We start from the raw sequence: 16,214 nt of genomic DNA, 5'->3' as shown, positions 1-16,214 counted from the left end.
CAGTCTATGCAGTGGTTATTTCACGGTTGGACTACTGCAACCTTCTTCTCTCTGGCCTTCCTTCTTCTCACATCAGTCCGTTGGTTTCTGTTCACCACTCTGCTGCTAAGATCATCTTCTTGGCTCGCCGCTCTGACCATGTTACTCCGCTTCTGAAATCTCTTCATTGGCTTCCAATTCACTTCAGAATCCAATATAAACTTCTCCTGTTAACCTTCAAAGCTTTTCATGGTCTAGCTCCTTCCTATCTCTCCTCTCTCATCTCACACTATTGCCCCGCTCGTGCTCTTCGCTCCTCTGATGCCATGTTTCTCGCCTGCCCAAGGGTCTCTACTTCCCTTGCTCGGCTTCGTCCATTTTCGTCTGCTGCCCCTTACGCCTGGAATGCTCTTCCAGAACATTTGAGAACTACAAGTTCAACCGCAGCTTTTAAAGCTCAACTAAAAACTTTTCTTTTTCCTAAAGCTTTTAACACTTGATGTTGTGCAGACTTCTACTGTTACTTTCTACTGTTAGTTTTACCCTACCCTGTGCCTGCTTACCCTACCCTGTACCTGTTTGCATTCTCTTCCCCTCCTTATTGTTTTACTATGATTTTATTAGATTGTAAGCCTATGCGGCAGGGTCTTGCTATTTACTGTTTTACTCTGTACAGCACCATGTACATTGATGGTGCTATATAAATAAATAATAATAATAATAATAATAATAATAATAATAATAATAATAATACAACCCAATGGGCACTGTTGATAAACATTGCAGAAATTAACACATACGTTGCAAGCAAGCCATATTAATCACCCACGTTTAGTTTTTTTAAACAGTTTTTAATGCTTTATGTGTATGTGTTCTGTGTTTTAGAATTTTAAATTTTGTATACTCGTTTTTATCTTAATTTTAGAATTTCTGTAAACCGCCCAGAGAGCCCTGGCTATGGGGGCGGTATATAAGTGTAATAACTAACTAACTAACTAACTATTAGTAGAAACCTCTTGATTTATCCCCGTGTTTAAAAAAGTTAGTTCCTTGGTAATACCAGGAACCAGAAATGTTGTTTATTGGATTGCCATTCAAGGGCGTCATTGGGGAATTCGTTTTCCTTTCCTTTGATATTTGCGTGTTAAGTCTTCTATATTCTTTCATGCAGACTTAAGGACTTGGTGTGAGTTGATAGAACCTGTGTGAGTGTTTCCCAACCTAGCGACTGCCAGATGTGTTGGACTACAACTCCCATCATGCCTAGCCAGGCATGATGACAGTTGTAGTCCAACACGTCCGGTGCGCACCAGGTTGGGGAAGTATATGTGAGTGATGATGAATACAATACATCCTTCTGTTTTTTTTTGTTTTCGACTCCTGTTTTTCTATCAGTCCTCTGGACAGACGATCTCTCAATGGGTTAAGCCATTGCGGCGCTGTTATCGGCGTTTTCTTTAGCTGCGCCTGAAGGAACCTTACAGCTTTTGCCAGGTTGGCAAACATCCCAGGGTGTATCCAGCAAACAAACAAGTTCTCACTGTTCTTGAGAACAGTGTACTGCAAGCTACAGGAACAACATCTCCCAGGAGACCCCCTTGTGTTCCTTTGAGAGCGTCCTCAGAGCTGTGTGGCATGCCAGCCTCTCTTGGCTCCCACCTGATGCTTTCACTTCATCACCGACATATCAGGTCTTGCCGTTCAAGCCCCGCCCCCCTGCAAAGCCGTTCCCCGATGCGCCATGCTCATTCAATGGAACAGCTTTGGTTTTACGACGGCAGGCTTTCAGGACAGCTGTCAGCCTTTGGCAGCGGGAAGCAGATGGAAAAGGCTTGTCAATTTGTCTCTCAAGTGCTTCTTGTCCTCCTACCAACAGTGTCAACACAGAGGGATTAAAAGAGGGAGACAGTGGAAGTCTTACACACGGAGTTTGCAGCCAGAAAGCCATGCCAGCAATTTTGTCTGCCCTCTACGTCTAGTTTTTAAAAAAATAAAAATGTGAAAAGCAGAGAACTGAAAGGACGTCAGTGGGAATTCAATTCCTTCCAACAGCAAGAATCCCGGTCACTTTAATTGTTGAATTCAAATGATAAAAGGCGCCTAGTTTAAATGACAAGATGTATGTCATTTTGAATGGTGCACACACACACGGTTTCCCCAAATATACACATCATGTGCATTCTTCCCTCTAATAGGCTCCTAGCTGATTTAACAGCTCCAGACATGCAAATTGGGAAAATTTCTCTTTCTCTTTCTGTATATTAAAAAACCTGGACTGATCAGGATGAAAGGAGCACGTCGTTATTTCTTTTTCCTTTCCCCCTGCTGTTTTATCAATAAAGACACTCATGCCGAAGTAAAAAAAAAAGGCAATAAACATTTATTTGATACAGCTGTGGATTTCTCTTTAATACATACAGTACATAGATTTGTCTCTTCAAGGGTTTCAGTGGCGCTGATAATTAATATTTATTTATTACAGTACTCAAGCTGAGGAATTATTTTGTCAATGATTACCAAAAGGACAGATCGTCACAAATCAGGAGTCTATAAGATAGTTTACAGTTAAAACATTTTAATTTTTTGTGTTTTTTCATACTTTTTTTTTGCAAATAAACACTTTTTAATATATATTTATATATATATATTTATATATGGTTACAAGTGATAGATTGAAAATCTTTTTTTTTTAAATTTTTCAAAATACACATATGCATTAATGTCTGGTATCAGGAGGAGGGGGAAATAAACCAAGAAACAACATTCGGAAATGCCCTGGAATGGATATCGCAAAGAAAGAGAAGGGAAAAAAATATTAAAATAATTTCGCATATATGTGTGCGAATCTATAGTGAGGGCTGCTGTCATTGGTTGGGCACACTGAGAAGAATGGGACCATGTCACACTAATGGACAGGTGTGGACTCTCCATCCATCACACACGGAATTGCCCCCACGCGCATGCAAGAGCCTTCCCATTCATGTCAATGGACTGGCTGGTTCCCTGTGCACAGAGACTTGATCAGGGCAGCTGACACTGATTCCGAATGCATTGTTCTGAGAAGTGAAGTTTGGTCTCCATGGAGAACTACAGTAGCAAGATGATTAAATTCCCTGTACTGAATCATACTAATGGGTAGCATCCAATGGTGTCCCAGTGCTGGAGCTAATGACGCTGCGCAAGCACAAACCAACGTTTAAGCAATGTAAGCAGCTCAACACGGAAAAGTGACGATTTCCCGGTGTAATTTGCCAGTAGGGATGTTGGAGGAATCCGTCCAGGAGGTGAAGCTTGTTGGTTTAAATCAGCTTGCCCCCCAGCACCCTGGATTCAGCTCTCCTGCAAATTGGCCCAACTCAATCTTACTTAATTAGCAAAATTTGCGCAAATTGCAGCCGAAATGTGCGCGAATTGCAGCCGAAATGTGCGCGAATTGCAGCCGAAATGTGCGCGAATTGCAGCCGAAATGTGCGCAAATTGCAGCCGAAATGTGCGCGAATTATCCTCGAAATTCACACAAATTGCTTTTCAGGGAGGAAAAAAGTCTGAAAAAAATCCTGGATTTTAGGAACGATGTGCCGAAATGTGCATGAATTGCAGCCGAAATGTGCGCGAATTGCAGCCAAAATGTGTTAAATTGCAGCCGAAATGTGCACAAATTGCAGCCAAAATGTGTTAAATTGCAGCCGAAATGTGCACGAATTGCAACCAAAATGTGCGCAAATTGCAGCCGAAATGTGCGCAAATTGCAGCCGAAATGTGCATGAATTGCAGCCGAAATGTGCACGAATTATCCTCGAAATTCACACAAATTGCTTTTCAGGGAGGAAAAAAGTCTGAAAAAATCCTGGATTTTAGGAACAAGATGTGCCAAAATGTGCACGAATTGCAGCCGAATTTTAAATTGCAGCTGAAATGTGCACGAATTGCAGCCGAAATGTGTTAAATTGCAGCTGAAATGTGCACGAATTGCAGCCGAAATGTGCGCAAATTGCAGCCGAAATGTGCACGAATTGCAGCCGAAATGTGCGCAAATTATCTTTGAAATTCGCACAAATTGCTTTTCAGGGAGGAAAAAAGTCTGAAAAAAATCCTGGATTTTAGGAACAAACCCCCCAGCTCACCTCAAAAATACTAGCTGAGTCAGAGTGTCGCCAGATTTCTTGGCGACGTACATCCTGATTTGCCACCACCACTGAATTCCGGCAACGAATTGCTGCGGTTTCCTGCTGCGCTGGTTAAATTGTGCAAGCGTTGATTTATGCTGGTGCGCGGTCAATAGCGCTCGTGTGAGTTCACCATTGGATATTTCCCAATATGCTAGGTTTGTATACAGATTTCACAGCAGCCTTGTCTTCAACTTGACCTGCTGCTAAAAGAAGGCGAGGTTAGTAGATGTTAGCTTGGCTATTTTGTTTCCAAAGAGTGCATGACTGTAGTGGGACTCATTCAAGAACATCCTGCTACATCTTCATTGATGGCCATGACCACCACTTCTGTTTCTTCCACAGTAGGCGCACCAAGCATATATACATAGCACTGCCAGATTTTTAATGCAACCGACAATCCAATCCTTTGCAGAGCTGCGTGCACCAAAATTTATTGATCTTGATGGATTTAGGCTCAGCCTAACAGCACAAGATCAGGATGTGAGGTACGCAATTAGGCACATTGTTTTTCTGTGGTACGCAAATATGATCTGGCCACATTTACCCCTTTTGTGTGGAGAAACTGATTGTCAAAATACCTGAAAACCTCCACATGGATTCAAAGAACTGTTTTCTCCATTGATTTCAAGGTGTTTCTGTGGAAATGGAACGTCCTCATGGAAATGAGTCATGGACTGTGTCAAGTTGTGTCACTTGGGTTGAGTGACACGGCTACCCTGATGGAGCTACTTGGGTTTTGACACATATGCTTGTGTTTTTTTCAAGATCCACATAGGACTTAAGCCATGGGAAGGCATCAATGCAATCAATTTTGGACAGCATTTTGGGAAAATCTATGTGAAATTGGGTTGTTCAAATGGTTCAGCAGGTATTGCACAACCCTAATTTTTTTAAAAAAGAATTTGCCCTGGAGCAGTATCACGATACGAATCGGTCAACGGGACACATCACGACTCGATTGGGAAACATCACCGCTTGGAGGGAAAACAGTGCCGTGAATGTCCTCGTCTTTAGTAAGCCAACAAATCGTAAGCTGGGACAGCTTCTCCAAACCTGGTGCCCTCCAAATGTGTGGGGCTACAGCCAACATGGCTGGCTGGGACATGCTGGGAGTTGTCATATCCTCTGGAGGGCACCCCGTTGCGGACGGTTGAATCGGGGTGTGTTCACAACTAACTTTTCGAGGGCAGGAGAGTATTCTCGCACTAACTTCAGCAATGAATCGCTCCTCTCCTTTTGATGCCTGCCATTCCTGCTAGGATTAAACCATAGCTGCCGTCTTGGCTTTGCCTCTATGCAGAGAAGAAAACACTGTGACTATTCCCTATTCCTTGGCACTGAGTCCAGGATGATAGTGTCTGGTGCCTTTGAAAAGGACACTACAAAACTCCTTACGTCCCGGAAGACTGACGTAGGTGGGCAGCTGAACTAGTCACGCCATCATTTACAAGCGTTCCAGGGGAAAACGGTAGTAAATGATCACCACGGTAGTTTACTGCAGTCATTTATTACAACAATAAAACTACTACTAATTTAACACAAATTACTGCTGGTCAAGTAGGAATCTTACGGCAGTAAGATTATGTCCAGCGGTAAATTGCCACAGCACAACAGTGTTAATCTGGGAATGCACTCTTCTCCGGAGTGGACAGTAAACTTTTAGATGCTGTATTTGTATCATGTATTTTATTTATATCCACCTTTCCTTCAGGTAGCCCTAAGGCCCTCCTGTCTCCAAGGTATCCACACAACGAACCTGCGAGGTAGGTTAGGCTGAGAGACAGTAACTGAGAGACAGTAATCTGAACCGGCAGTAACATTTTACACAAAGGGTGCAGAACCATCCTATTCTACCACGTACGTCCACGCCCTTTCCCCGGCCTCATGTCCTCTACCTATATTGGACTTCAACCCCCATCATCCCCAGCCATCACACATTTGCCGGGGTGATGGGAGTTGTAGTCTGACATAAGTGGAGGGCCCCAGTTTGAGGAAAGGCTGTTTTAGGAAGACAGATGTTATAACTTCACATTCTGAAAACCTTATCACAAGTCCCCTTACATGACATTTCCCCTGGACTGCTCAGGACTACAGCTGGAGCCCTTGGCAGGACCAAACCCAGCTTCACGACCAACAGCCGCTGGTGGCATCCAAAGCTTATCGCAACAGGGGGGTATTTCCAACAGATGCTGAAGTGTGGCCTCTCTTCAAGGCTGAAAAGAGCTTTTACAACACCTGAACATCGCAACGTACTAGGGAATGAGTCCTGAGATGTTACAACGGTCTTTTATCATTTCAGACTGCAGCTGCAGGAATCAAATTCTGAATGTTCTCCTATGTTGGGGGGAAAAAACAAAAAAGATGCCCTGCAAGGAGAAATATAGCACAACAGGGAAATGGCTGGGCTCGGGTCACTTCTAATGTGTTCTTCCTATAATTTTGGTTGTTGTAAAAAAAATTTTTTTTTTTAATTAAGGAAAGCAAGATTTATTTAGAAATTAATTTCTAAATAAATAAAAATTATTTCTTAAAAAACCCTTTCCCTTGATGTGCTGCTTTTTTTTTATTTGCAGGGAGGCTTTTTTATTTTTTTTAAACAGGGTAGGGGGGTTAGAATTGAAAGTTGGTATCTCGCCTATAGCCTGAATGCAGAAAGCTGCCTCTTCCTGTGCAGTCCAGCATTGCTTACTTTGACAGGCAGTGATTCTACCTTGACAGCATCATCGGCTACAAACTGGAGACGGCAGAGATTGGACCGGGGACTTTCTGAACATGGTGCCGTCCGTCCTGCCTCCTTGGGCTGCTGCTGCAGCATGTGGAGACCAATCCTGAATCTGGAAGCCTCCGTCCATGGGAGGAAAGAGGCCAAATGACGCTGATCTGCGTTTTGTCATCCTAAAAATGTGGGGGTATCATCTGCACCGATGCTCGTGCAGAAAGGGCTTCTCCAGTTCTAACAGCACTATCCTATGCATGCCTGAGGAAAGGAAAGGAACCTCTCGTGCAAGCACTGAGTCATTACTGACTCTTAGAGGGACGCCAGCTTTCGCTGACGTTTTCTTGGCAGACCTTATAGTGGGGTGGTTTGCCGTTGCCTTCCCCGGCCGTTATTACCTTTCCCCCAGCTAACTGGGTACTCATTTTACCGACCTCGGGAGGATGGAAGGCTGAGTCGACCCGAGCCGGCTGCCTGAAACCAGCTTCCACTGGGATCGAACTCAGGCCGTGGGGAGAGTTTCAGCTGCAGAAACTACTGCTATACCGCTCTGCACCACACGAGGCTCTATGCATGCCTACTCAGAAGTAAATTCCAGTGCATTCAATAGGATTTCTTTCCAGGGAAGTGCGCACTGGAATGCATGCTAAGAGAAACATGTTTCTGCTTAGTTCATTCTTCACCATGATGGTTATGCTGCAAAGAGCACCTTTAGGTGCAAAGAAGGAGTCATCCGTGGGCATTCAGGGGCCCACTTCTGACTCTGCCCCCTAAACCTTGGAGGGAGTGGGATGGACTACTTCCAAAAAATTGTCAAGGGAGTCGGACTTAAAAAGTGTGTATATGACAATATTCAGGATTTGATGCCCTCCCACCCCACCCCCAGGGTACGAAGGAGCAATTCTGGCATCAAAATCGCCATGAACACAATGAATGTTGCAAAGTCAATGCAATGAGTGCAAACTTCCTGGAAAAGCCGTGTGTGAACTTCTATGAGGTCCAATGTAAGAACAGTATCTCATAGGAATAGAGGATACTGGTCACAATGAATCCTGAGCGTCACTATTTTCTTTTATTTAAGTTTCTAGCCCTCATCAAGGTAGGGGAAAAAAACCCCGAAGACATGCAAAGGCTTAGAAGCTAGAGGAATCCTGGGTTGCCCTGAGTGGACATGAGGTAGGAGGTCTTTATTCAGAACTGCTCCCCAAAATGGTCCCCAGTTTCTGCATCGCCCCCCCCACTAGCCACTTCTCAATAACTCTTAGCCCTCCTTTTTAAATTCTCTGTTCTAAGGAACACTAGGGTGACCCTATGAAAAGGAAGACAGGGCTCCTGTATCTTTAACAGTAGTGCAGAAAAGGGAATTTCAGCAGGTGTCATTTGTATGCATGCAGCACCTGGTGAAATCCCCTCTTCATCACAACAGTTAAAGCTGCAGGAGCTATACTCAAGTGACCAGATACATAAGAGAGCAGGGCTCCTGCAGCTTTAACTGTTGTGATGAAGAGGGGATTTCACCAGGTGCTGCATGCATACAAATGACACTTGCTGAAATTCCCTTTTCTATACAACTGTTAAAGAGACAGGAGCCCTGTCCTCCTTTCCATAGGGTCACCCTAGCATCTCCCTGAAGGAATTCGCAAGTGGAGAGTCTGCTAACCACCGCTATGCAACTTCTTTTCTTCCCCCCCTCAGACTTCTCGGCTGCTTTCACAGACAATTCATACCAATCCATAAGCAGCATCACGCAGAACTGAAGTCCTGATTTAATATCCGAGACAATCTGAAGAAAGACGAATCCCCAAGAAAGGACCTGTAATATGTAGGTCTCTGGCACATATCTTGTACCCAGCCGGTAAAAAGATGTCGTTTGCTCCTCTAGAGACTTAACAGTTGCCATGGTATCTCTGTGCATCAGTAGAAGAGATGTACGCTAGGGAGAGTACCATGCACGCCACAGGGCAGCAACGGAGTGGATCTTGGCTTCAAGCAAATAAGCTGCAAGTCCCCAGTTCAAATCTCAACACAGCTATAATTCCCACCGGCTGGCCTTATTCTACAAGACGTTGTGTCTGAGCCTTAAGTGCCAGTGAAACTGTTGCATAAGAACAGGGTAGTGGATTTCTTGAGACAACGCAAGTGCTTAAGGAAAAGTGCTATAAAAAAGGGCAAGTGCTGATATTTAGGCCTCAGCTAGACCAGGGGGTTGTTCCGCCACGATCTCGTTGCACTGGTCTACATGTGGTGCACAACAATGCGGCCGCCTTTTTTTTTTTTTTTTTTTAGGGTTAGGGTTTTTTTTAAAGAAGAAGGAGCTCACGAACGCTTGTGCGCAAAAGGGAAGGTTTTTTTTAAATTGTAAATTAATTTCCCCACTCCCCCCCCGATGGACGCAGCGCTCCCTGCGCCCCGCGTGCAGGTCCCAGCTCCTCGCGAGTAACTGGGACAAACTGCAAAGCCCGCACACACATTCCGTGGTCTCGGGATCAGCCTGAGACTGTGGAAAAAGCGGGCTCAAAGGGTAGGGCGAGATCCCGGGGCAAGAGATCCCTGATCCTGGGATCCCCTGTGCTTCATGTGAACACAAAGGGATGATCCCGGGGATCGCCCCACCTAACTATGGCCTTAAACATTACACAGCCCTGGAGCAGTGAAAAGGGGAAACAGTTTTGCAAATGCATCCCCCAAAAGTTGTGAGCACCGAAATTTCTACTAGCTCTTGTGACAAGACCTATCCTAATCATTTGTGGAATGTGGCATGAAAGGAGAAAAGAGCCAGCTCCTCTCCCTGTTTATGAAAGGTTCCTTGCCTGGTCGCCTGGAGGCTATTGCTGCTCACCACGGGGGACTGTGGGAGACATAAATATTTCAGACCAACATTTCTCCATGCAATGAAACAGCTCTTGTAAAACAGTGCTGGAACTGCTCATCGTTGGGGGAAGCCTAGAGCCAGCAGTCTGTGAGGCGGATGGGAGGCGTGGTGTCGATTCTTTTGGGACTCAGGCAAGGGCAATTCCCCCAAACATGCAACCTTATCTTAGAACGTGAGATGCCAGGGATTGAAACCAGATTTCTGGCATGCAAAGCAAAAACTCTACCCATGAGCTATAGCTAGGTTGACCCTACGAAAAGGAGGACGGGATCCTGTATCTTTAACAGCTGTATAGAAAAAGGGAATTTCAGCAGGTGTCCTTTGTATGCATGTCACACCTGGTGAAATTCCTTCTTCATCACAACAGTGAAAAGCTGCAGGAGCCCTGTCCTTTTGACCAGATACAAAAGAGAGCAAGGCTCCTGCAGCTTTAACTGTGGTGCTATAGAGGGACTTTTGCCTGGATTTTACTGTTCCAGTGGCATTTGATGTGTGTTCCATCGAAGAAGATACCACAGAATACCATTGTACATTGTACCTGAGTTCTGCTGACGCTAAAATATTAATGTTCGGTGATATATTATAACATTTGCGTGCTTTAATGAGAAAACAAAAATCTGGGGAAAATATGACTCAGAAATGTGTCCCCTTCTCATTCTTTCTTTCCATTTTTGTCATGTGCCAACTCCATAAAGCTCTAAGACAGACGTTCTAAAACTGTGGTCCGCAGACCATGCGTGGTTCCAAGCATGCTTTCATACTGTCCCCAGGACCGTAAGGAAAATTGTCAAGATTCCCTTGGTGTTTCTACCACAGGCCAAAGAGGCAAGCCACTTTTCAGTATAAATTGCAAAATGGAAATGGGAAAAGCAGCTTGCCTCTTCGGCAGGGCAAACTCCAAATACAAACAAGACTAAAACACAACCGTGCGCTCAGTTCTCCGCCACGCCAATGTCTGACTTGTTGGGTTCCAGCTATAGAGGAGGAGTGATGATTGAATTTAGAAGCTTTACGAGTGGCGTGACTCGTGATGGCTATTAAGGGAAGAAAATGTGGTGGCCCACAAAGGACCACCAAACCAGAGTAACAGTCCTTAGTATAACAACATCTAAGGAGAATGGCTTTCAGAAACACGTACGAACTATTTGCAACTGCCCAGCGTTCAGTTTAAAACAAACAACAAAGGGGAGAATGTCCCATAGCAACCTCCCGTATGTAGCCAAGCTCTTGTGCAATGCCACATGAACAGGGCTTGTATTGCACAGATGCTGCTGGTGGTTTGTGCACAACAACAACATTATCTTTTTCATAAGAACATCAGAAGTCCCCTGATGCTGGATCAGACCAAAGGTCCATCTAGTCCAGCACTCTGTTCACACAGTGGCCAACCAGCCATCGGCCAGGGATGAACAAGCAGGACATGGTGCAACAGCACCCTCACACCCATGTTCCCAGCAACTGGTGCACACAGGCTTACTGCCTCAAATACTGGAGATAGCACACAGCTATTAGGGCTAGTAGCCACTGATAGCCTTCTTCTCCTCCTCCAGGAATTTATCCAACCCCCTTTTAAAGCCATCCAAATTGATGGCCATCGCTACATCTTGTGGTAGTGAGTTCCATAATTTATCTATGCGCTGCGTGAAGAAGGACTTCCTTTTATTTGTCCTGGTTCTCCCACCACTCAGCTTCATGGGATGACCCCTTTGGGTTCTAGTATTTTGAGAGAGGGAGAAAAATGTCTCCCTATCCACATTCTCCATACCATGCATACTTTTATCCTTATATATCAATCCCTATACCCCCAAACAAGTAAAATGTGCTTAATATTTCTAGATCAACCAGAGGGGAAAACTTTGCTTCCATGGGGCTGGGAACTCCAACCCGCCTCATATTACTTCCATTTGTACTTATCACAGAGACAGTAGGTAATTTTCTATAGTGCTGAGTAGTATTTTCTGCATGAAAAAAGCAAAACAAAACAAAAGAAACCGAAACCAGGTAACTTTCACTCTCTCCTAGAATCATAGAATAGCAGAGTAGGAAGGGGCCTACAAGGCCATCGAGTCCAACCCCCTGCTCAATGCAGGAATCCACCCTAAAGCATTCCTGACAGATGGTTGTCCAGCTGCCTCTTGAAGGACTCTAGTGTGGGAGAGCCCACAACCTCACCAGGCAACTGATTCCATTGTCGTACTGCTCTGACAGTCAGGAAGTTTTTCCTGATGTCCAGCTGGAATGTGGCTTCCTTTAACTTGAGCCTGTTATTCCGTGTCCTGTACTCTGGGAGGATTGAGAAGAGATCCTGGCTCTCCTCAGTGTGACAACCTTGTGCTTTGGCACATCATCAAAAGTCAAACTCTTCCAACTGGTATGGGTTGCTCCGATCTTGCACGTAAGTCTGCAACATTTAGTAGCCCACAAAAGATCTGTCTGCCCATGAACACAATCGCTGTTATAGTCCTCCTTTCTGACCATCGGTAACCAGGAGACTGGCTCTCCCAGACTTCCCCTACCCGGTTTCATCCAGATAGTTGTGACAGCAACCCCGAACATCCCTGACAATTGGCCATGCTGGCTGGGGCTGATGGGAATTGTAGCCCAAAATTTCTGGAGGGTACCAGGTTGGGGTAGGCTGCGGTTGAGGTTGATGGCTCCGATGTCAATAGGGCAGGGGTCTGGAAACAAAGCCCCTATGAGGAGAGACTGAAAGAACGGGGCATGTTTAGCCTGGAGAAGAGAAGATGGAGGGGAGACATGATAGTACTCTTCAAATACTTGAAAGGTTGTCACACAGAGGAGGGCCGGGATCTCTTCTCGATCCTCCCAGAGTGCAGGACACGGAATAACGGGCTCAAGTTAAAGGAAGCCAGATTCCAGCTGGACATCAGGAAAAACTTCCTGTTAGAGCAGTACGACAATGGAACCCATGACCTAGGGAGGTGGTGGGCTCTCCCACACTAGAGTTATTCAAGAGCCAGCTGGGAGCCATCTGGAAGCCATCAGTCAGGGATGCTTTAAGGTAGATTCCTGCAATGAGCAGGGGGTTGGACTCGATGGCCTTTTAGGACCCTTCCAACTCTACTATGATTTCAGTCAGAACTCTAATAGAGCTATCCAGTATTCTGATTAGTTCAGACTAAAACCCGGAGTGGATTCACTGCACCATTGAAGTCGGATCCACAAGCCTCCCCCGGAAGGCTAGGCTACATACAATCCCAGATTGCTCCCATCTATTCTGAGAATGGAATTAATATTATTAATTACCACGCCAACCATGGAGCATAAAACAATGTGAACTGTATGGTCAACTTGGATATTCTGTCTACTCAGCACCTCTCTCAATGCACTTCAGCAGAGGTCCTACCATGATCCATCAACACCACAATGAGGCATTCTGATCTCTCTAATACGATTTCATGAATATTTTAGTTACCTCAGGATGGAACCAGATGAACATGTATGTGTATGCGTGTGTGCGTGTTGAATGTGAAAATGTCTCAAGCCAAACAAACAAAAACAAAAAAACCCTGCTTGTTTCTCTCTTAGATTCTGGCCCCTCAAATTTTATTCCTTCCTTTGGAGACTCTCAGAATTAGGCCCAAAGTCTAAAACTTCAGTTTCAAGCCCTCAGACCTGACAACCCTATATCATAGTTGACTTGCCCAAAGTCCCAACAGACATATATTTTTAAGACACAGATGCCCCTAGCTGGCTTCTTGTTCCAGATGCCTAGAGGTGTGAAGGACCGGGGGGGAAACACAGAGAGAGAGAGAAAAAATGGGCGATAAACCCAGAAACATTAAGAATTCCCACCCACCCCCTAGGGATTTTTGTGTGTGGAAAATTTGAGGAAAAATCACTCACTCCCAAATCCCCACTTTCCCCCATGTCTTAGAATTTAAGGGTAGCCATAACTACACAAACATGATTCATAAAAGCTAAATGGGACTGATATCTGGGGAGTTGCTGAACTTTCCCCACTCTTCCACCCCGAAGTGGAATTCCCTCCAAGCAGCAGGGGACCTCTCACATCTCTCCCTCCTTATCGTATCATTTAACACCACAAGCGCCTTCTTGCCCTGCATAGTGGGAAACAAACCTGAACCCACAAGACCAAAGCCTCGCTAAATATCTACCCGCAAGCTGTTTGTGTGAATCTGTCTGTGTAGCTCTGCGTAGGGTGACCCTATGAAAAGGAGGACAGGGCTCCCGTAACTTTAACAGTTGCATACAAAAGGAAATTTCAGCAGGTGTCATTTGTATATATGGGGAACCTGGTGAAATTCCCTCTTCATCACAACAGTTAAAGCTGCAGGAGCTATAGAGTGACCAGATTTAAAAGAGGGCAGGGCACCTGCAGCTTTAACTGTTGTGATGAAGAGGGACTTTCACCAGGTTCTTCATATATACAAATGACACCTGCTGAAATTCCCTTTTGTATGCAACTGTTAAAGTTACGGGAGCCCTGTCCTCCTTTTCATAGGGTCAGCCTAGGCCCTCTACGAGAATCAGATTTGATCATTTGGGTTTGGTTGCCACCTTTTAAATAAAACAAATCCCAACAGCAAACTACGGTCCTGCACCTCTACTAGCTGTACGATGGTTAGAAATGGAAGAGGTGAAGCTGTTTCTCACTGCTGTGGAAATACTGTGACATCATCAGCTCAATTTATGAAATGAGGCTGTTAAAGCTTCAGAGCGTCTCCCCGTGCCAAAAAAAGGTAGCCATCCTTAATCCCAGAAACTGCCCCTAACACAGGACCAGTTCAGACAACATAGAATCATATAATAGTAGAGTTGGAAGGGGCCTATAAGGCCATCAAGTCCAACCCCCTGCTCAATGCCAGCCTTAATCCACACCACGGTTGATTATAATCATGTCATGTGGGGAAGACCCCCTTGATAATCAACCGTGGAGTTGACTATTAACCCACCATTGACTACTGTGTTGTCCGAATGCAGCCATTGAGTCGAGGTAATATACGTGCCAGGACAAACCCAACTATTCTGCACAAATGCACTTTTCACATTCTATAAGAATCAGCTAATTGACCGGTGAACTGATTAATTGATTAGGCCTGCTTAGTATTGTGTTTTTGTATGTTCTTCGAAGTGTCCCACCCGCGCAACGAATGGGTTCCTTTCAAATCTTCCTTCACATAAAAGCTTTCACAAAATTCTATTGCCATTTACATACTAAAACTACCCAGGCAATTTACTCTGGGAGAAAAGTTACCAAAACTTCCCCCACCCACCCAATTTTAGTTTTCTATGAACGTTTCATTTCCTTAAACCTTGACATCCAAATTATGATTTCCCAAATGGTTGCTGTCTTCTTGCTAATCTACTGGCACTCTGAAAGTAAACCTAAGATCCAAATTCAGGGTAAATAATCATAATAAAACCAACCAAAAGAAAGAAAGATTTTTTAAAAAAAAATTCTGAAATGTTCATTGTCAAACAATCTCATCGGGTTTTTCTTTTCTTTTTTTTAAAAAAGCATTTCCTATGAAAAGGATAAAAGAAAGCTGGTTTTCCACCACAATCACAACAATAAATTCATTCGTAGAATTCCCACCAGCTCTATTTCCTAACACATGACTGCTACCTGAAAAGCAACCCACAAATAAAGAACGGTGACCAGCTCACACCTGGGTACCTATTGCACGTTGCTCTCCTTTTGCCCAGCAACACCTGTTTGCTCTTCGCCAGTCGAGCGGAGCCGGCTTCGAAGACGGACGGAGGAGGAAAAGCTGAACGCAAGACCCCGCCAGCAACCGTGTCGTTGCATGGCCTGTCCGCGGACACGGCATACAACCCACGTAAGCGCACGAGTGTATGTACAATCCGTGGAGGTTCCCGGTGGAAGATTCGTACCGGCCATCCCGTTGGTTTTCTTCTTTCCAGCGCGAAGACAAATGTCCATGATTATGCTTTAAAGTGGCTTTTTGATTTAAAAAAAAGGGATGAGCAGAAGATGGAGGGGCCGGGCGGGGGTTCGGCAATCACGCAGTAACGCCAACGCCACCCCCCCCCACCCCGTGACCCTGGGCTGTAAACTAATCATTGAAGAGTTTTTCTTTCTTCTCAGCTGCTTATTTCTCCGGCATTTTACTAGCTCCCCCTTTCTTGTTCTGGGGGGGCTTGCTACCTCTCTCTCGCCCATCGGGGTTGGAGTCCGCGACCTGCCACAACCCTGTCATTTTCTTATGGTTAGTCTTTCCCGCCGTGCTGTCTTTGCTTTTCACGGAAGCCTCCGGCGGCCTTTCCTTGGGTTTTCGGCCTCTTTTTTTCCCGTCTGTGCTTTTCTTTTTCTCTTCGTGGCTAGGAGTGGTCTGTTCCCTGCTCTTCTTCTTCCGGATGGCGTCCGCAGAGGTTCGGAACCAGTTCTGTGTTTGAGAAGTAAAGGGGAGGGGGGCAGGGAGGGGATCTCTATTAGTGCAATTGGAGCATCCGTGTACATCAGTTGTGAGGC

At 45.0% G+C, this 16,214-nt stretch overlaps 1 protein-coding gene across 1 annotated transcript in view; it reads right to left on the bottom strand.

Moving 5' to 3' along the window:
* Positions 1 to 14,592: 14,592 nt before the first annotated feature.
* The window catches only part of ZNF512B (zinc finger protein 512B), a 60,976-nt gene continuing 59,354 nt past the window's right edge, over positions 14,593 to 16,214 (bottom strand). Inside the window, exon 17 of the mRNA XM_063147324.1 lies at positions 14,593 to 16,128. Coding sequence (XP_063003394.1) covers positions 15,835 to 16,128 — 294 coding nt within the window. The 3' untranslated portion in view covers positions 14,593 to 15,834. The remainder of the gene's footprint in view (positions 16,129 to 16,214) is intronic.

This window comes from Elgaria multicarinata, chromosome 1 (genome assembly GCF_023053635.1).
Source record: "Elgaria multicarinata webbii isolate HBS135686 ecotype San Diego chromosome 1, rElgMul1.1.pri, whole genome shotgun sequence".
Taxonomy (NCBI): domain Eukaryota; kingdom Metazoa; phylum Chordata; class Lepidosauria; order Squamata; family Anguidae; genus Elgaria; species Elgaria multicarinata.
Note: the sequence above shows the minus strand (reverse complement) of the source record. Positions and strands in the feature narration are given on the sequence as shown.